Here is a 19067-nt window from a genome sequence, read left to right on the forward strand (position 1 = left end):
AATGGATGACGGAGGTGGAGCAGGCGGCGTGGCCGCCGTGGCCGGCCATCCAACCTGTGCGCTCGCCATAGCCTGGGCGACGTCTTGCCACGAGCATGGCAAAGATGGAGCGACAAGCCCGCGGATTCGCAGCGGAAGGTTGGCGGCTCTCGCGCACAATCTGGGCAATTCAGGCGGAATTGGGCCTGGGCTGTCAGTTGTTATTGTTGTGATGATGACAGGCGCGCACGCTCCATTTCGTTTGACAACCGTTCGGCGCCACCTTTGGGTCTGAGCGGAAATTGTAATCCCACCTAACCAATCCAACATCTGACGTGCCCATTCGATGCCGCGATCTCACGGCGCAGGATAATATGACCGCTCGAAACAACAAACCCAGCCCACTCCTATCCTTGCCGACAACGTCACGCGTCCGCCGGTGAAAGGATCGATTCATCGAAAGTGTAAACGCAGTGCAATAGACAGTACATACCGTGTAATGTCTATGCTGCTTCAACCCCACGTACACAAGCTGTCCCGCTCCTTTGCCACAACCTTTCGAGGTGGCTCGCCTCACCATCACTCAAGAACACACACCATCTGACTAAATGCCGCTGAGTCGGGCGCGTCGTATTACGCATCCGAGCCTCCCGTGCGCTGATGGCGGGCATCCGATCGGACTTGACCGGCTGCGTCCAAAAAATCACCGAGCCGCTACCTCCCGCCAGATCCGCGTTGGCCGTGAAAATTCAATCTCGCGCGGCTCGCGTGCGCATGTCGGTGTCGTGGCATACGTGGAGCCTGACCCGCGGAACCTAGCCTCAAAAGGCTGCGGGATCGGATGGGATCTATAATAAAATTTGGTGTTGTTGCGCTTGACAAAGGCAAATCCGACATGCCCGTGAGGATCAATAAAGATCGGCCTGGCGTGCCTGGATGCCTGAGGGAAGAAATGCTGCCTCAGTGGAGAGCCTCACCTATCCCCACCACCTCACTTCATCCGATGGCAGGTGTGGTTTTGAGCATAACGTGTCGCTGTGCCATTTCATCAGCAAGATGAATGTCATGTATACCTGCAGCATCGCACCTTCTCTCCGAAAGGGAGGACTCCATGACAACTTCAATTACATTCCACCAATGTCAGGTAGGTCCAGCACTCTTCCTGCCCATGTACATTCCAGCATCTTCTCCCGAGCATTCCCCTCGCGCAGTCGTATCCATGGATGGGGATGTCGTCGACCACTGAACCCAACCTTGACCATCCATACACTTCACCTCCCTCATCTTCATCTTCTTCTGCATCACGCTCCGCCGCATCTTCCCCAACATCCGCAGAGCTCCGGTCAGCCCATTGGCGGCTAGTCCCCAGCCGAAGCCTATGCGAAACCCTCAAAGACATTCTCTTGAAAGATTGGCAGGGCACGCACCGACATGTGCAACTGAATTATCCCCGGCAACTCCGCCCCCCTCGGCCGTCCGCCATGCGGATGAAAGACTCCGAAGACTACATCACTGCCCGAGCCGCAAATCCAAGGACGGGTTTGATTTCTCCCAGCGTCGGCCCACCTAGTCCTCCGCCGTGGCATACGCCGGACAAACCAGGTGAGGCATTGAGCATCGTGGAAGGCAAAGGCCCGTTATCCCCAACGCCACGCGACAGAACCCGCCCGGTTCTACGGAGGGCGAATGATGGTCGCAAAGTCTGTCCCAGGAAGACCCGCGACTGGCGGGCAAATGAGGACGGGTGGATCATCGAGAACGGGGTCACCGTTGCGTCTCCAAGGCTGACGCGAATTCGAGCCGATGCTGTCACCGCGAGAGGCCCGTCTATGGTGAGCGAAGATCAATTCGTGGTTCACATGCCGTCTGCACAGGAGCCGCAGCCTTATGCTTATCCGGGCTACTCTTCGCGCCAGATTGAGGCATTCGAACACTACAGGCGCAAGACTCGGAGCGTGTCGGGCGAAGGGTACAATAAGAGACTACCGCATGCCGCACCAGTTCAGGCTACAGCTGGAGCGCAATATCGCTGTGCTGGCGGTGAGCTAGACACTGCCTCCAACGGAGATGCACTCAACGCGACTGGTCTCGATAACTACCACCTGACTCGACGAGTCGCGACGAACCCTAGCTCGCATCCGCAGTCGCTCCACGCAGACAGCAGCGCCGCCTATTTCGCACCCTTCTCGTCCCCTCGCACACCCGCAATTACCGCAACAAAGGTTCAGAAGCACATGATCGCCATGAAGCCTACATCTCCAAAAGGCATTCCCAACGTCCGGCGAAAGCCAACTCCCACCGACAGCTTGCTCGACCACAGCCTCCCCTACGCTCATGCTCCGGACCCCGAACATTCCCACCGAAGTGGACGCGTTGCTCGTCTTCCTCATACAGCACGCACCAGTATGCCACATGACGAACACCAGGAAGTCATGCCATCAGTCGGCAGAATTCGAACGTGCTCTCTCAACTGCCACACAGACGGAGGCAGATGTCTAGACCGCAGGACAGCCTCGAACAGCTCTACACTCTTTGGACCCCATCAAACACCTCCCGGAATCAAGGCTGTCCCCACTCCCCATATCGCCAATAAGCAACAACAAGAAGACAGTCAGCTCCTGTCGCACTTGTTCGAAATCCTCATCACCGCTGTCCTCGCGGCCGCTACAGCGTGCAAGCACATTCGCCTCCCAACCCTGCCACGACCAGGAGCTCTGGAAGCGTTGTATTCAGATGAGACGTCACCTCAGCAAAAAGCACGCGCACTGAAGGCGCTCTTGTCGCTTTCTGGACAGGTGGTGATGTTACTAAGCGTCGCCGCTGCTTTGTGGCAAATTGGCAATGTGGTGCTGCGGCTAATCGAGGTGGTGTTTTGGCCATTTCTGTTGCCGCTCAGGTTGATGAGATGGTGTGTTGGTACATGACGAGGCTTTGGCGGGTTCTTTCAAGATACGTTCCTAAGCATCAAGATGTGGTTCGAAGAGCGTGTTCCCGCAAACTCGATTCAATTTCTATCTCGTTATATCATACCCAGAGAGCAAGGTCCTTGACTGGCCCTCTCACAAACGCCAACGCTGAAACGCTCTCGGTCACGATGACACCCGTAGCACTCATAAATCAACGCCCGCCTCTTCCCCACCCGATAGCTTTCATCCTCCCCTCAATGGCGCTCCACACATCCTCGACCACCTCCCTATCCCTCCACCTCTGTGAGCCCTTGTCAATCTGCACAGTCAGCACGCCACGGCCCCACCCTTTCACAGTGTCCGGCACCACTTCTCCTCTCCACCCAACGTATACGCCTAGAGCATTCGCAAAGAGCTCCGCGGGGTTCTGCCACTTGTAATTCTTGAATTGCCACGTCTGCCCGGTTGTGAAAACCGCTACAACACGCGACCAGTAGTCCGGGCGAAAGTTGTCCGGGCTGTCGACGAGGATGAAGCGCAGCGAATGCGAGGAGATGGAAGGGATGTTGCGGGAGATGTGGAGGATGTTGGAGGCCGAGCCGGATTCCGGGGGGGTGTAGACACCGTCGACGAGGAAGGATTTGATGTTCGACATGGTGAGCAGGGAGGAGGCCGAGGGAGAGAGCAGGATGATGGGTTCGAGACGCCGGCCAGGCTGTGCTGCTTTGACCGGGGGACGCAACGCGGGATTGTTGCTGAGGGCGGGTGCGGGCTGAGGCTGCTGCTGGGCCGCCCTTGATTTGCCCAGGAAGAGTGGAGTGTACTTTCTCACGCCGCTGAAGTCTTGCACGCGCACGCCGCGCAGGAGGGTGTTGCGGTCGCCCATCTTGCGCTCGGCCGCGTAGATCTCTCGCAGTCTCTCCTCTTCCCTCTTCCGCGCCGCGGCGTCGGTGAGGCCAGCATCTCGCATCTCAACATCCTCGCCTCCTCGTGCCGCATCAGCAGCATCATTCGCCTCCTTGCGCACTTGCTTGTTATCGTCCAGGCTGCGGATGTACTCGCTCCCTTCCTCTGCAACATCGCCTTGAAGCCATGATATGAGATCGAACTTCTCGGTGAAGACCAGATTGGTAACGGTCTCTTCCTTGCCCGCCGCTTTTAAATCTTCGTTCAGCGTGGTGACGGCATTGATGTATTCCCCAACGCCCGTGTCCTTGTGTAGCCACCCAAAGTATACGGAGCGCAGATCGATGGCTTTCTGCTGTGCCTCGGAGACAAACCGCGTTGGTTGGCTGAAAGGAATTGCGATGTGTTCCGCGCCATCCTCGGCCGTCTGAGTGTTGAAGATAAGGTATGCGGCCTCGGCGAGGGGGACATCGGTGTCTGCAGGGCTGGTTGCGTCTTGGGATTTGGACGGGATGGGGGAGGTCGAGGAGGCAATGTGTTTGCGCAGTAAGGTGAGCGAGTCGGGCGGAAGACCTTCGACGGTCGCCATGATTTAAAGACGCCGGTGTAGAGGCTATTCTTTGTGAACAGACGTGCTTGAACAGCGATTTGACACGGCTGTGAAGCCAGACAAATTCATTGCTAGGTCGTGAAGTTCACACGTGTCAGAAGTCGAGATATCGCTGAGACTTTTGGCACAGCCAGCATCGTCAGGTTGACCGGCGAGGACGAGAACTCATGTGCTGAGCCCGCCTGCGATTGCAGCGTGGACGAGGACAATTTGCCGTCTTGAAAACTCGATGGTGTTCCCTCACTGCTCTTTTCAGGACTATAGTCCTCGTCATGCATGGTAGCCACCGCAGTGTCGAGCTCTTCCGATGCTCTCTAGTCTGACTTTGAAAACACATTCTTTTTGTTCATGCTACAGCTGGAAGCCTGGACTGACTCTAGGACTGTAGTGCGAACAGAACTGCAACGCCGATGCTGATACTTATGCTCGATGGTCGGCCAGTGCTAGGCGCTTGCGCGGCAACCGGTGATGGCAATGGCCGGCAGCCTCAATGTGAGTACGGCTGAACGGAAAAGAGGCTCTTTCATACCACCAATGTCTACTTGAACCGGCAGACGAGGGGCGTAGTGCTTGAGATCGCTGCACTTCCAAAACACGGCAGTTATTGTTGAGCTCCTTGATTGGCCGCCTTGAGACTTGGTCTCACGCAGCCCCGCGTTCTCCCCACGCCTCCGAGCTCAGTAACGAGTCCAGATATATCTCAGGCTAACAAGTAGGCCACGCACTCGAGACGTATCTTACCGTTGTTTGCGTCGTTACTCTTGCTCCAGACTCGGTACCTACTGCTCGTATCCAGTCATCTTTCGCGCGACTCGAGAGAACATGAAGCAACCCGATGGTCTGCAAGGTGAGAATGGCATTGGCCCAAGTTCGGAGGCCTTCCGCGCTCCGGAGGGAGGAGGCATCAACGCACGCCCATTGACTCTTCCACCAAACACGACGTTGGCAAAGTTCGGAGAGTACATCGCAAGGGTTGCGGACATTGTCGGTCAAGAAAATGTAACGGTAATCAGCAGCGATGCCGAACTCCAGCATGACGATTATCTCGATCCGAGCAAGGCTCACGATGTGCGTTATTAGAGCAGTGCTGAGCTTGGGTTGAACTCGTTCGTCGTATTGACAACCTTCAGATGTTCCACATCACGCCCAAGGAGTACTTCGTCAGCTCGGCTGTGGTGGCTCCGCGCAATGTTCCAGATGTACAAGGCATCATCCGCCTGTGCAATGAATTCGAAATCCCCATTTGGCCATTTAGCATTGGCCGCAACGTTGGATATGGCGGCAGTGCGCCTCGCGTGCCGGGTAGCATCGGTCTGGACATGGGCAGAAACATGGGGAAAGTATTGGAGGTGAACACTGAAGGCGCGTTCGCCGTTGTCGAGCCCGGCGTGACTTTCATGTATGCCACAGCGCGCGTCGCTGGCGGGCATTGGCGACTGACATCGAGACAGGGATCTTCACAACTATCTCGTGGAGCGAAATCTTAGGGATCAGCTGTGGATAGACACTCCGGATCTCGGAGGTGGATCCATCATTGGAAACACTATCGAGCGAGGCGTTGGTTGGTGATCATCGGGAGGTATCTGCGGTCATTGTTGACATCTTCCTTCTAGGATACACACCGTACGGAGATCATTGGATGATGCAGTCAGTATCACACGTCGCCACAATCTGGCAGGGACTTACTGCAATACAGCTGCGGCATGGAGGTCGTACTCCCAGATGGAACTCTCTGGCGCAGCGGCATGGGTGGTCTTCCCAACCCCAAGGCCAATCCGAAAGATCCACCTCACGAACAGCCGTGGAATGAGACGTTTGGGCTCTTCAACTACGGCTTCGGCCCATACAACGACGGCATCTTCACCCAGGCTTCTCTGGGTATTGTAGTGAAGATGGGCCTCTGGCTAATGGTGAACCCCGGCGGCTATCAGAGTGTATGCCGTCCATACGACTTGCGATCGTTTCATCCACTTGACACTGACTGGCACTAGTACATGATCACGTTTTCCAAAGACAAAGATCTGCATCAGATCCTTGAGATCATCAGACCATTGCGCGTGAGCATGGTTTTGCAGAACGTTCCAACACTACGACATATTCTTCTCGATGCTGCTGTCATGGTGATCTCGATCCTCTCATCGTGTTGCATCTTGTGTCGAAAAGCTGACAGGCATGCCAGGGGAACAAAAAAGATTACTCCAGCTCCGATAAGCCGCTGACCGACGAAGAATTGGACGCCATCGCGGCAAAACTGAACATTGGCCGCTGGAACTTCTACGGAGCCGTTTACGGACCTAAGCCAGTGCGTGATGTTCTGCTGAGCGTCATCAAACAATCATTCCTGCAAGTGCCGGGATCGAAGTATTACGAACCGAATGACATGCCCGACAACCTGGTCCTGCAAGTCCGCGACGGTACGCTGCAGGGAATCCCGACGACGACGGAGCTCAACTGGGTTTCCTGGCTGCCGAATGGGGCACATCTCTTCTTCAGCCCAATCTCGAAAGTGTCTGGAGATGATGGCGTTGCTCAGTATGAGCTCTCCCGAAAGCGATGCGAAGAAGCCGGCCTTGACTTTATTGGCACCTTTGTTGTCGGAATGCGCGAAATGCACCATATCGTAGGGACTCTGCCAATCGACGCCTGGCGTGCGCACTGCTAACGTCTCCATGCGATAGGTTTGCATTGTCTTCAATCGCAAAGATCCCGAGAGTCGACGGAAAGCTCACTGGGTCATCACAACCTTGATCGCCGACGCGGCCGAACGAGGCTGGGGCGAGTACCGCACGCACCTGGCTGTGATGGATCAAATTGCAAATACGTACAGTTTCAACGATAACGCGCAGATGCGACTGAACGAGAAGATCAAGAATGCCTTGGATCCAAAGGGCATCATCAGCCCTGGCAAGAATGGGGTCTGGCCTAAGCAGTACAATGCTGAGGACTATAAGGTGCCGATGCACTGAGGCGGCAAGGCTATTGAGTTAGAGGATGTGACCGTAGCACGAATGTACGGCGTCGCTTGTGATTGATACGCCTTTGGCATTGCACGATTGTCCGTTCCATACACTCTTTTACTCTCGAGACGTATGAAATATAGCCGTTAGTGGGTGTGGTTGTCCTCAACACATGATCGGCGAATGACGCCACTCCAGCCTCCGAATCCCAGCCCAAAGGCGTATGAAATGACTTCAATTCATATCTGATCCACCTTCACGCCAATCTGACACGCCACCCGCATATTCGGTCGAAGAACAATGCCCGAGTCGACCGACATGAAATCCGCCGCCGCACTCTTCTTCAGCAGCTCGCGCTTCGCCGTGGCCGGCGCCTCCTCCCAACGCCACAAGTTCGGGCACAAGATTTTCGCCTGGTATCTCAACCACGACCTCCCCGCTGAGCCGCTGAATCCCACCTGTTCGACCGTCACGGTGCGCGGGAAGGAATACGCGACAGTCAAGTCGCCGTCACAGCTGTCCGATCCCAAGAATACTGGACTATCGGTTATCACGCCGCCGCCGGTGACGGAGAAGATTTTGAAGGAGGCAAAGGAGGCTGGCGTCAAGGCTGTGTGGCTTCAGCCGGGCAGTTTTACGGAGGAATTGCTGGAAGCGGCTATGAAGGATTTCCCGGGTGCGGCGGTAGGGGGTTTTGCAGATGGCACTGTGGGTGGAGAGGGTTGGTGTGTGCTTGTTGATGGGGAGAATGCTATGCGGGCTGCTGGGAGGCAGGAGCGGCTTTGAGAGCGGACGGATTAAACGAGGAGAATGTTCAGAAAGAGAGGGCTTACATGTAGACTCGGTCGGGTTTCATGGTGACATTCTTCTGGACACTGGAGGAGGACTGTTACGGGCGACTTGAGGGGATGACATGGCTTTCGATACAAGACTGGATGCACGACCATGAATTTCCCCGTGGACGATAACGCCGATATGGGCCATTGTGCTCTACGACAAGATCGTTATGCTCCAAGACGGTTCGCATGATACACCTCCGCCGCACGCTGCATGATCCGCTTGACTTGCTCGGCCGGCAACTTCTCCTTCCGATCAAACGTGAACAGGCCGTTTTGCTCCTGCTCGATATCCGTGCTAGACAGCAAGTCAGAGGTTTACCGCGTCAATCAAATCGAGAGACAGCTTTCGAACTTACAACTGCGTCCACACCACTCCACAGATATGCCCCTTCTCCACCGTTGCCATTACAATTCGCTCTACCCGCGCTAGAAGATCTTGCGAGTCCTTCGCTGTGGTGTAGCCCCAGTTCTTCTTTTGTGAAGAATCTGCGTTGCCCGCGATATTGACGCCCCCAAATTCGGTGCAGAGTATAGGGGCTCCGCGAAGATGGCGCGAACCGGCATCGTACGCTCCGCCCGGCCCGTGGATGTCGTTGAGAAACATCGCTCTGCCTGTGTTATGGACGATAGACTGCACGGAAGCACATCTCTTGGCCATTCCCGGAGCATCTGCGTAGTCGTGGAATGTGGAAAGATCCGTGATAACATGTTCCCAACCACAGTTGTCATTAATGGGTCTCGTAGGATCCAGCGTTCTCGTCATGTAGTAGAGGGATCGAAGGTGGTCTCGCTGTCGAGTGTCCTTTTGCAAATCGGGGTATCCCCAACTCTCGTTGGCTGGCGTCCAAGCCACCACACACGGATGGTTGATGTCGCGACGCACCATTTCCACCCACTCTTGGTCGAAGCGATCTGTGTACTCAAGGCTGAAATCAAACGCCGATGCCATCTCTCCCCACACCAGAAAGCCCAGCCGGTCTGCCCAGTACAAGAAGGCTGGGTCTTCGACTTTCTGGTGCTTTCGGCAGCCATTGAAGCCTAGACTCTTGCTCAGTTCGATGTCACGTTTGAGTGCGTGCTCATTCGGCGGGGTCATGATGGTGTCTGGCCAGTAGCCTTGATCGAGGAGTAGCGCTTGGAAGTACGGTTGACCGTTGAGTCTGAATGTCCCGTCTCCAGTCGTCCAATTGATCGATCGCATGCCTGTAATAGTCCACACCTCATCGATGACGGTGCCGGACGAATCATACAGACGAACGGTCAAGTTGTAGAGTAGAGGGTATTCCGGGGACCATAAGCCCAGTCCGTCTCGCCAGCAGCTCTGGTCGTGCAACGGAGCTTGCTGCAACAATGCTGCGGGAAGGGTGTGTAACTGTTGTTGAGATAGTCGCATGTTCAAGCTGACATCGATAGAATCCTTATCCTTCGGAACGCGTTGTAGTCCAGACTTGCTAACGTGGACTCCAGCAAGACTAGCCTCGACTTCAATATAATAGTCATGCCGAGCCTTGCGTCCGACGAGAGCAATGTGAGAATTGACACGACCGGCTTCGATATCATCTGAGCGAATGACTGTTCCATGAGAGCTATCCGCGATCCTTGCAGGCGGCCCTAGCTCCATCCACACGTTTTGCCAGATGCCGCTCGATGGTGTGTAGTAGATGGATTTGGACTCCGCTTCCCAGAATTGCTTGCCTCGTGGCTGCGTCAGATCCGTGGCCGAGTCGAACACCCGGATTGTCACGCGGGAGGTCTGTTCTGTTGATGCTCCATGGGCCAAGAAGTCGGTGATGTCGAATTGAAAGGGAACATGGCCGCCACGATGCTCGCCGACATGCTTGCCGTCAACCCAGACGGTGGCGTGATAGTCTACTGCTCCGAAGCGTAACAGCACTCGCTGATCTCTGCTCCTTTCCTCGTTCGTCCGAAAGTCGTGGAGAGAGCGTTCGTACCAAAGCACTTCGTGATCGCTTCGTTCATGGATGCCAGATGCTTTGGACTGAAAGACGAAGGGGACTTGGATCGTGCGAAGAGAAATATTGGCTGGCGCACAGTCTGCTAGCTTGTGTCCTTGCCAGCGTCGCGCCAGTCCGACGTCGTCGTCGTCAAACAAGAAGTCCCATGGCCCGTTAAGGCTTTGCCAACGGAGGGACGCTCTCACGAAGTCAGGTCTCGGATACTCGGCTTCAGACATGACGAGTCGTCGGTCCACCTCATCGTCTTTCCAGTAATCGTCCGAAGTGGGCCGAGTAAGAAGGACAAGGATGTCAGGCCGTGTAATGTTACTAGCGTGAGGAGGTGAGGTTGCACCAAGAGGCCCACTCGGGTGGTTGGCGATCGCGAGGTGTTGGCTGTCGATTCACGCTGCGACTTCGGCGTCGACTTCTCAAACCTTGTCGTCTTCTCCTGCAGCAACTCATCGGCTCCGCTCGACTCTAACTAAACATGGCAAGCACGAACAGCACGACACCGGCGTGGAAGAAGAAGGCGGCGAGCAAACGGGTCGCTCAATTTGATTCCATCCCGAAAGAATGGCGACTCTCCGATCCCAAGCCGCAACCCAAGAACACCTACGACTTCCTCCAAACCTCGGGCCTACTCACTTCCAGCGAGCTGCGCATCACCGAAATTATCGATGCCAAAGCACTCCTCGCGCAGATTGCCAATGGAGAACTATCCGCTGTGGCCGTCACCACGGCCTTCTCGAAGCGCGCGGCCATTGCTCAACAGCTGATCGGCTGTTGCACCGAGATGTTCTTCGCCGAGGCCATTGAGACTGCTGCCAGACTGGACGAGTATCTCAAGAAGAATGGCAAGACCGTCGGGCCTTTGCATGGTCTGCCGGTGTCCGTCAAGGACGTCTTCAGCGTCACTGGCCAGGATACTACTGTTGGTATGTTGTATGCCCGACGGAGTAAACCATTCGAGTGTTCACTGACCGGTACCTGGAAGGATGGACTTGCGGCATAGGCCAGCCGGCAAAAGCAGACGATGTCCTTGTCTCTACGCTCCGAAAACAGGGCGCCGTGCTATACGTAAAAACCAACATCCCGCAATCTCTCATGGTACATGCTCTAGCCACGCCCGCTCTATCCTCTGCTAACGGCGACTCAAGATGTCCGACTCGTACAACCATGTCTTCAAGCAATCTGTCAACGCCTTCCACCGAGAATTGATCTCGGGCGGTAGCTCGGGTGGTGAAGGCGCCTTGGTCGGCGCGCTGGGCAGCATAGTCGGTATCGGCACGGACATCGGTGGTTCAATACGTATCCCAGCCAATCTGCAGGGACTGTATGGACTGCAGCCGTCAACTCGTCGCATACCGTACGAAAAGTCAGGGTGCGTACTGGACTGTGACTATGAATCTGTGACTTTGACTGCTGATCCTCCCGCAGGTCGAGAGAGTACATCGTACCTGGCGTAGCAGGTCCCATGACGACCACACTGTCTTCTCTAGAGGTCTTCATGGACGGCTTCCTCGCTGGACAGCCGTGGCTCTTCGATCCTGTTCTCACCCCATTGCCGTGGCGAAGCGAGCTGGCGGCACTACCCAAGCGTCCATTGAAGATTGGCTACTATCTAGACGATGGCCATGTGCGGGTACAACCGCCGTGCGAAGCTGCCGTGAACAAGGCACTTTCAGCGCTCCGAGAGGCAGGGCATTATGGTATGCGATATCCGGCAGTACCGCTATGTCACGGCTAACAACACCGCAGTCTTCCATTGGGAGCCCAGCGAACACGAATACGCCTGCAAACTGTGGGAGAAGGCGGTGATGGCCGACGGCGGGAAGCGATGTCAGCTTCTGTGTGAGAAGGAAGGCGAACCACTGATACAGGGCATGGTGGTGGGCACCGAGAAAGACAGACTGGATGTTGACGAGGGCAACGCAGTATGTGAAACCTCGTCAATCATGAGGAGCGATCACGTCTGACTCAAGATGCAGGTGGCCCAAGAGATCCGCGATTACCAGAAGCGATATCTCCAGAAATGGCACGATGCCGGTCTGGATGCGTTGATCATGCCTGTCCAGCCGTGGGTGGGATTCAAGCCCAAGACATGGGTGAAGTCGAGTCAATGGGTTGGCTACTCTTCCCACTGGAACCTGCTGGATTGGGCCGTACTTGCAGCGCCTATTGGAGTCGCGGAGCCCGAGAAGATCGATGTCAACGCGAAACCAGGCGATGGCAGGGACGCGTGGGCCCAGCATAAGCCGCGGAACGAGAGTGATAGGTTCAATTGGGAGCAGTGTAAGTGGCGAGTTGGTCTGTGGGGGTGCAATCGGCGGCTAACTGGTTCTACAGACGACCCGTCGTTGGTCGCGGGAATGCCCGTTGGGATTCAAATCGTAGGAGGCAAGTTCGGGGAGGAGAATGCCGTAGCTGTTGCGAAGGCGCTGGAGGCAGCCTTGCGCACGTCGGGGGAGTGAAGCTGAGGCAAGCGGAATCCACCACCACCAAGCCATCAGTGTGACTTCGTCGCAGCTCTGACAAAAAACGGTTCAATCGCCCATACATCCTTATCTACATCCCTCTAGCACTAGTCTTACCACGCAGTCTATACACAGCCTCGCAGGATGTACCTCATTGCATGAAGCCACAAGTCGTGGTCAAAGTTTGTGTCAGAATTCGTGATTCCAACTGCACTCCAAAATTTCCATCCAAGACGAGCGCGGATGTGTCCTACACAACGCCGTGCCGCACAATGAACAACGCCATGTTCGCGGTGAAAGGGTGGTCGGTGGACGCAGGGTCGCTGAAGCCTCAAACCGAGGCTTTCAGGGCCTCCAAATATGCAGACGACGGCTCGAAGAAATACAGTCGCAAGCGGAAGCGTGGAAGCCATGCCCGAGATGCGAAGGAAGATGCGCACGATCGTTCGGCTGAGACAGCGCGATCGGCCGAAGAGCAGAATGGAGTTGATGGACGGCTTCAGGGTCAAAAGACGAAGAAGCAGAGGAAGCAGATGAGTACCGAAGCACAGGTGGATAACACTGCGGATGGACAGTCGAACGTCGTGGGCAAGCCGAGGAGCGAGAAGGGAGAGAGTGAGAAGGGAGAGAAGATCGCGTCCGGGTCAAGAGCAGAGACCCTAGGCATACAAAAACCAAAGAAAAAGAAGAACAAGCTGAAGCATCAGCTCGCAGGTGGAGCTGGTGAGAATGATACGACACATGATGGACAGCAAGCACCGGCGAAAGGCAAAGCCAGCGACAGCTCCAACCCTCCTGGTGCTCCAAATGTAGGCTCTGTAAAGCCACCATCAGCCCTCACGCCCATGCAATCCGCTATGCGCCAGAAGCTCATCTCAGCCCGCTTCCGCCATCTCAACGAGACTCTCTACACCGAGCCATCGGCCAAAGCCGAATCTCTCTTCCAGCAAAACCCCGAGATGTTCCAGGACTATCACGCGGGCTTCCGTCAGCAAGTCTCCGTCTGGCCTGAGAACCCGCTGGACAAGTTCATCATCGCCATCCAACAGCGCGGCAAGATCAGGCCAGTACCACAATCCAAGCCCGGCCGGCGCAACGGACCCACACAATTCAAAAAGCCCTCGAAAGATCCGGCAAATGCACTACCGCGAACAGACGGGATTGCGGTGATTGCTGACTTGGGATGCGGTGATGCGCGACTTGCGTCCACGCTCACTGCGTCGGGAGATACGAAGCGCTTGAATCTTAAACTCCATTCCTTTGACCTGCACGGCACGCCACCTTACGTGACGAAAGCAGACATCGCTCACATACCGCTGAAGGATGGATCTGTTGATGTGGCAATCCTCTGCTTGTCTCTCATGGGCACCAACTGGCTTTCTTTCATTGAAGAAGCGCATCGAATCCTGCATTGGAAAGGCGAGCTATGGGTCGCGGAAATCAAGTCACGCTTCGGCAGGGGCAGCAGAGCAGGCAAACCCGTCGAGCACAGTGTTGGAGGAAAACGAAAGCAAGCCGAAGCACGAAAAGTGCAGGAAATCAAGTCAAAGGAGCAAGAAGAAGCGCATGAGCAAGAGGTGCTGCAGGCGCAAGTCGATGGCGTGACTGTTACGAAGGACGAAACGGATGTGTCGGCCTTTGTGCAGGTGCTGAAGCGCAGAGGCTTCATCGTCAAGCCTCCTCCTGAGACTCACATTGATTTGAACAACAAGATGTTCGTCAAGATGGAGTTCGTCAAGGCCTTGACGCCGGTCAAGGGGAAGGGCAAGCCCGAGGGCAACGACAGAGCCGGTGGTCAAGGCAAGACCAAGTTCTTTACGGATGAGGATCTGGAGGCGGATTCGGAGGATGAAGCAAAGGTGCTGAAGCCTTGTCTGTACAAGGTCCGATGAGCAAAGCGTGCATCAGAGTAGGTTAGAACCCTTTATTGTCAGCTTACCGAAATGCAGAGCTCTCGCTGGCGCACACTTGGCCGATGCTACTATGAAGGCACTTCTCAAGCCTTTAACGCACACGCGCAACCAATCGCAAGCTTTCTGCGATCCTCCGCCAGCGATATTATTCCAGAGATGCTCCCGATGGTCGGCTCCATCGCTGTGGATTGTGGATCCTGGCTGTCGCCAGAGCCGGCACTTCTCGACCTTATGCCTCGCCAAGCTCACACCTGTCCACTCCTGAGCAATCATACTCCGGGAAATGTCATCCAGAGATGCTCCCAACGGCCCGCTCTGTCATCCCCACATTCACGTTGTACTGTGGACCCAAGCTCTGCCCGTCTGGAGGCCCCCACAGCCTTTTTACACACGCGTAGAGCACAGCTAGGGGTTTTGAGCAATCCCTCTCGAGGACTGTCCAGGCGGAGATGCTCCCAACGCGGCCGGTTCTGCTCTTTTTACACACGTTACACTGGGGATAGAAGTCCTGCCCGAAGAGACGTTCTCAAGCTTATACAGGCCACCGCAACGCAGCCTTGAGGATGGGTGCACTCCTCCTCGTACGGTGGAAAGCTGGAGATGCGCCCTCTCGTCGCCACCCATCTCAACACTGGTAACCCATGCTTATACTCAGCATGTCCGGCATTGGTCTTTACCTTTGACTTCGCTCGATCTCCTGGTTTTCGCTCCTTGCCATCGCGGTCGAATTCGCTCGCACTCGCTCGCCTGGGAGTATATGAATCGCCGTCCCCTCGCCCCTTTTCCCTTTTTTCATCCCATCTCACATCAAACATTCCATCAGATCTATCAATCAATCAATCAATCAGTCAATCCATTAAATCATACACTCATCCACCACCACCACCACCACCACCATCATCATCATGCCTGGGCAAGTCACCCACAGCTCGCGCCACCAAGGTTCGCTCTCGCGCGCGCTCTTCCCTCCGCCGCCCCCCAAGGTGTCCAGGTACAGGGACTTCTTCCGCCAACTCGCGGCCGGGAACGTCCAGCCCCGGTCGCTGAACCCCCTCGCCGCGCCCTTCCAGCCAGCGGCTCAGCAAGCGCCGGCTGGCACCATCCCCGCGGCTCTCTCGGCCCCCGCGGAGGCAACGGCCAACCCCACGGCCTCAGGGGAAGACGCCGCCGTCGGCGAGAACGGCCAAAACGCGCTCCCCTCCTGCCGCAACTGGTACCACTACGCGTACCTGCCGTGCAAATGCCTCGCCTACATGCATTGGCGCGAGCGCAATCCGGCGGACTTCGCGTGTCGCTTCGTGCCCTACAATCCGGTCATGCGGGTCAACGGCTGGGTCGACGTCGGCTTCGACATCCTCACCGAGGAGCAGGCGTTCGAGGCGTGGAGGGCGGCCGGGTGGGACTGGTTGCCGTACAACGGTGTGGAAGGGATGACTCCGGAGCATGGGGTGTATGCTGGGCCCAAGGTGGTGGACGTCGCGCTCGAGACATGGGAGGAGAATCAACGCTTCCGCCGGTACGTCAACGCGGTGATGGGCAATCGGGGGGTGGTGTGGATCCACGACCACATGGGGCTGTGGTTCTCTCGGAGGGGGGTCGACCCCACGGGATGCTTCCGGTGGTATCCAATGGGGGTTGAATTGCCGTTGCAGCGCACGGGGGAGTTGATGGTGGAGTCGGAGGCCAAGCTGGGGGGCGACGAGGAGGAGGAGGAGTAGGACGAGGAGGATGAGCATTCAGCCTGATATGGCCGCAACGCACGGAACTCTCGACGACGGGCAATCTGCTTTTTGTACGCTCAAGTTTTCTTCGCAGTAGCACGTAGACTCGATACAGCAAGAATGTACAAAACACGCACCATGCATTCTCACGTGAACTCACCTCTTCCTCTCATGCAGCTCACTAGATGTCGAGTGCAACTTGAACATTCAGCTCTAGTGTACGCCATGGGTTGGACATCTAGTGTCCTCAGCGGCCAATGGAATCGCATCCGCAGGCTCAGCCTTGTCAGGCCGACACTTTCAGTCACAATCGCCATGCTAGGAACGGGTGAGGCGACAAGTCTGATTGTCGTAGATACATCCATCGTAGATACATGATCGTAGATCCTCAAGGCACACACCGGGCTTTCTTTCCGCTTCCATTTCTCCGCCCTCACACACAGACCATCCGCCGAATGTCGGTGTTCTCCCTCGTCTCTAACCATGTACACAAACAACCTTGTCGTGCCGTGAAACAAGACCCTCCCAAACACCACGCAAATTTCGAATGTGGTAATTTCCACGAATGAGAAATGGCACAATGCCGCCGAAGGGCGGTGGCCAGGAAGAAAAGCGACAGAGAAACGCAAAACATGGAAACAATCAGTCCTCAAAGCCCGACCGATCGCTGGAAGAAGAGGCATATGCCAAATGCCCATTGGCCCCCTCTTCGTCGCGCGTCACCGTTGGCAACTTGCCATAATGCCAGCTTTGGCTACCAGGCATTCGTATCCGAATACGATGCCATAGCCGCCATAATCGGCCGTTGGAGACAGTGTCCCGGAAGCGGCTGGGCGCGTAGGTCTTTTCGCTGTGGGGATGAGGCAAGCCGCCGCGCCTGCGGCCGTATATCATCCAGAGCACGACTGCGGCGCAGACGGCTGTGAGGCCGCCGAGAACGAGCATGAGTTGGGCGTCGGTAGTGGCGTTGTCAGAGTCATCGTCTTCGTCGCCAGATATACCAGTATTGCTGCCAGCATTGCCGTGCTGCGTCCGGTCCGCCGAACCCATGATGTGGTGCAGCGGCTCGCCCGGCTGAGGCACCCCCCAGATCTCCACCGGATCAACAATATCCACGGGATTGGAGATGGAGAGCTGTGTTCCGCCGTGGTCGACGGCGACGACGCGCACGTATTTCCGCATGCGCGGGCCGTCTTCGAGGGCAAATTCGGTCTCGAAGCCGTTCTTCTTGATCGTCTGGACGGATTCAAAGAGGCCGTCTGCCGCGTCCGAATCCTGGACCATCCAGCCCCGGACCTTGGTGGAGCCGAGCCAGGAGATGTACAACTTGTCCTCCTCGAAGTGAAGGGAGGGGACGGTGAGGGGAATACCGGTCCAGTTGAACTTCAAGTCGCGATAGCTCTGCACATCGCCAGAGCCAAATCGCTTGGTCGGCATCATGGTCGCATCGCACAGCAACTTGCCGTCGGGGGAGAACTCGGAGAAGGCGCCATTGAAGCCGTAGCCCAGGAGGACATTGCCGTTGGGGAGCTGCTGCATGCTGCCCTGTGAGGTGCTCAGAAGGTGCGAGGGATGTCGATAGGATTGAACGAGTTCGGCCGTCATTTCGCCGAGGTCAAGACGAATGCGATGGCCGACTGACTCATCTTCCAGCTTGTTCGTCCAATCGGCGCGATTGTCAAACATGGTGATCTCGCTGCGCTCCTCTACCCAATGTGCATCGTGCTGTCCCAAGAAGGTGGTGGCGTCGCCGTTGGACAGATCCTTGAAACTGTTGCCCTTGCCGCCCAACTGCCAGAGAATGCTTCCATCGTCTTTCGAAATGTACAGCACACATCGCCCGTACCTCGTGGAGACGAAGTAGTTGCCCGCCTTGTCCTTGTCCACCATGTTAATGTGGAAGTAGTCCCACGGGTTGCCGTGAGTGGCAGCGTTGGGATCGCCGTAGGAGTCCTCGAAGGCAAAGTGATCGGAGGAGCGCCACTGGAACAGGACCTCGCCTGTTTCCACGTCCAGCTCCTGAAATATCGACTCCCAGATCCATGAATCCCGTGCTCCGCCCACGCCAGTCAAGTCGGCCTGCATGACTTGATAGCCAGTGAAGACGGCCGTGTCCTCTTTGGTGATGAAAAAGGTATGGAGGTCGCCGCGGATGCCTTGCCCGGCGCTGATCTTCCTGTGCTCTTCGTAGTGCTGATCGAGCTGGCAGCGAAACCACATCAGCAAGGGAGGAGGAAGGAGGGGAGACACGGCGCATGCATACCATAAAGTACTTTCCCTCGCCGTGGCCACCGACGGAGTCGTCACCGGCCCAAAAGAAGAGATATGGCTGGCCTTTGTAGAGCTGCATTTGGAAGTTGTAGACCTCGCCATATCGATGATCGGGACCCCAGATCAAGCCACCTCTGCGCGATAGGGGGTTAGTATGTTGTGTTGGAGGGCAGCAGCAGCAGCGGCAAAACGTACTCGTGATCGAGAATGTAGAAGCTGGACCAAGCAGCAGCGCCGCGCGGGGCGACGAAGATGTAAGAGCCGTCATCGCAGTTGGTAAAAGGCTCCATGAAGTTGAGGCGCGGGGGCTCGATGATGCTCGTGCGGAACTTGTGCTTGGGGTAGTTGCCATATTCGCCGTCGTTGAACTTTGCGTTCTTGAGGAAGGACTTTTCGTCGGCGTGGCAGAGGAGCGCGCGAAGACAGGCGGCGAGGAGGATGCAGAGCCACACGCGATACATCTGAATGGGCCCGCATGGGGCGGGCGGCGGCTGATGGAGGGTGGGCAGGGAGGGGAGGAGGGGAGGGCGAAG

At 56.2% G+C, this 19067-nt stretch overlaps 9 protein-coding genes across 9 annotated transcripts; 6 read left to right on the forward strand and 3 right to left on the reverse strand.

Moving 5' to 3' along the window:
- Positions 1-2097: 2097 nt before the first annotated feature.
- On the forward strand, positions 2098-2929 carry BDY17DRAFT_293293 (uncharacterized protein). Its single transcript, XM_033732968.1, has one exon. The coding sequence runs from the start codon at positions 2214-2216 to the stop codon at positions 2901-2903; it is 690 nt and encodes a 229-aa protein (XP_033591872.1). The 5' UTR covers positions 2098-2213; the 3' UTR covers positions 2904-2929.
- On the reverse strand, positions 2930-4463 carry BDY17DRAFT_293294 (RNA pol II accessory factor, Cdc73 family-domain-containing protein). The gene has a single exon (XM_033732969.1). The coding sequence runs from the start codon at positions 4378-4380 to the stop codon at positions 3097-3099; it is 1284 nt and encodes a 427-aa protein (XP_033591873.1). The 5' UTR covers positions 4381-4463; the 3' UTR covers positions 2930-3096.
- A 518-nt stretch (positions 4464-4981) lies between these two features.
- BDY17DRAFT_100699 (uncharacterized protein) lies at positions 4982-7574 on the forward strand. Its single transcript, XM_033729105.1, has 8 exons — positions 4982-5469; positions 5532-5800; positions 5853-5962; positions 6015-6048; positions 6098-6335; positions 6393-6521; positions 6581-7021; positions 7080-7574. The coding sequence occupies exons 1-8, from the start codon at positions 5224-5226 to the stop codon at positions 7365-7367; spliced, it is 1755 nt and encodes a 584-aa protein (XP_033591874.1). The 5' UTR covers positions 4982-5223; the 3' UTR covers positions 7368-7574.
- Positions 7362-8347, forward strand: BDY17DRAFT_100639 (CoA binding domain-containing protein). The gene has a single exon (XM_033729104.1). It carries the CDS (start codon positions 7659-7661, stop codon positions 8142-8144), a length of 486 nt encoding a protein of 161 aa, XP_033591875.1. The 5' UTR covers positions 7362-7658; the 3' UTR covers positions 8145-8347.
- Positions 8348-8362: 15 nt separating this feature from the next.
- BDY17DRAFT_247288 (putative beta-glucuronidase) lies at positions 8363-10391 on the reverse strand (the record flags this gene model as incomplete). The annotated part of the gene is made up of 2 exons (XM_033730804.1): positions 8363-8492; positions 8554-10391. The coding sequence occupies 2 exons, from the start codon at positions 10389-10391 to the stop codon at positions 8363-8365; spliced, it is 1968 nt and encodes a 655-aa protein (XP_033591876.1).
- Positions 10392-10642: 251 nt separating this feature from the next.
- Positions 10643-12626, forward strand: BDY17DRAFT_248082 (amidase signature domain-containing protein; the record flags this gene model as incomplete). The annotated part of the gene is made up of 7 exons (XM_033730877.1): positions 10643-11090; positions 11150-11262; positions 11313-11536; positions 11593-11864; positions 11914-12089; positions 12144-12447; positions 12502-12626. The coding sequence occupies 7 exons, from the start codon at positions 10643-10645 to the stop codon at positions 12624-12626; spliced, it is 1662 nt and encodes a 553-aa protein (XP_033591877.1).
- Positions 12627-13486: 860 nt separating this feature from the next.
- BDY17DRAFT_308724 (methyltransferase-domain-containing protein) lies at positions 13487-14521 on the forward strand (the record flags this gene model as incomplete). The annotated part of the gene is made up of 1 exon (XM_033735245.1): positions 13487-14521. The coding sequence occupies one exon, from the start codon at positions 13487-13489 to the stop codon at positions 14519-14521; it is 1035 nt and encodes a 344-aa protein (XP_033591878.1).
- A 389-nt stretch (positions 14522-14910) lies between these two features.
- BDY17DRAFT_100726 (uncharacterized protein) lies at positions 14911-16282 on the forward strand. Its single transcript, XM_033729106.1, has one exon. It carries the CDS (start codon positions 15300-15302, stop codon positions 16179-16181), a length of 882 nt encoding a protein of 293 aa, XP_033591879.1. The 5' UTR covers positions 14911-15299; the 3' UTR covers positions 16182-16282.
- Positions 16283-16905: 623 nt separating this feature from the next.
- On the reverse strand, positions 16906-18995 carry BDY17DRAFT_322169 (ASST-domain-containing protein; the record flags this gene model as incomplete). Its single annotated transcript, XM_033736763.1, has 3 exons — positions 16906-18465; positions 18527-18668; positions 18730-18995. The coding sequence occupies 3 exons, from the start codon at positions 18993-18995 to the stop codon at positions 16906-16908; spliced, it is 1968 nt and encodes a 655-aa protein (XP_033591880.1).
- Positions 18996-19067: the final 72 nt, after the last annotated feature.

The sequence above is a fragment of the Neohortaea acidophila genome (genome assembly GCF_010093505.1).
Source record: "Neohortaea acidophila strain CBS 113389 unplaced genomic scaffold BDY17scaffold_3, whole genome shotgun sequence".
Lineage (NCBI taxonomy): Eukaryota > Fungi > Ascomycota > Dothideomycetes > Mycosphaerellales > Teratosphaeriaceae > Neohortaea > Neohortaea acidophila.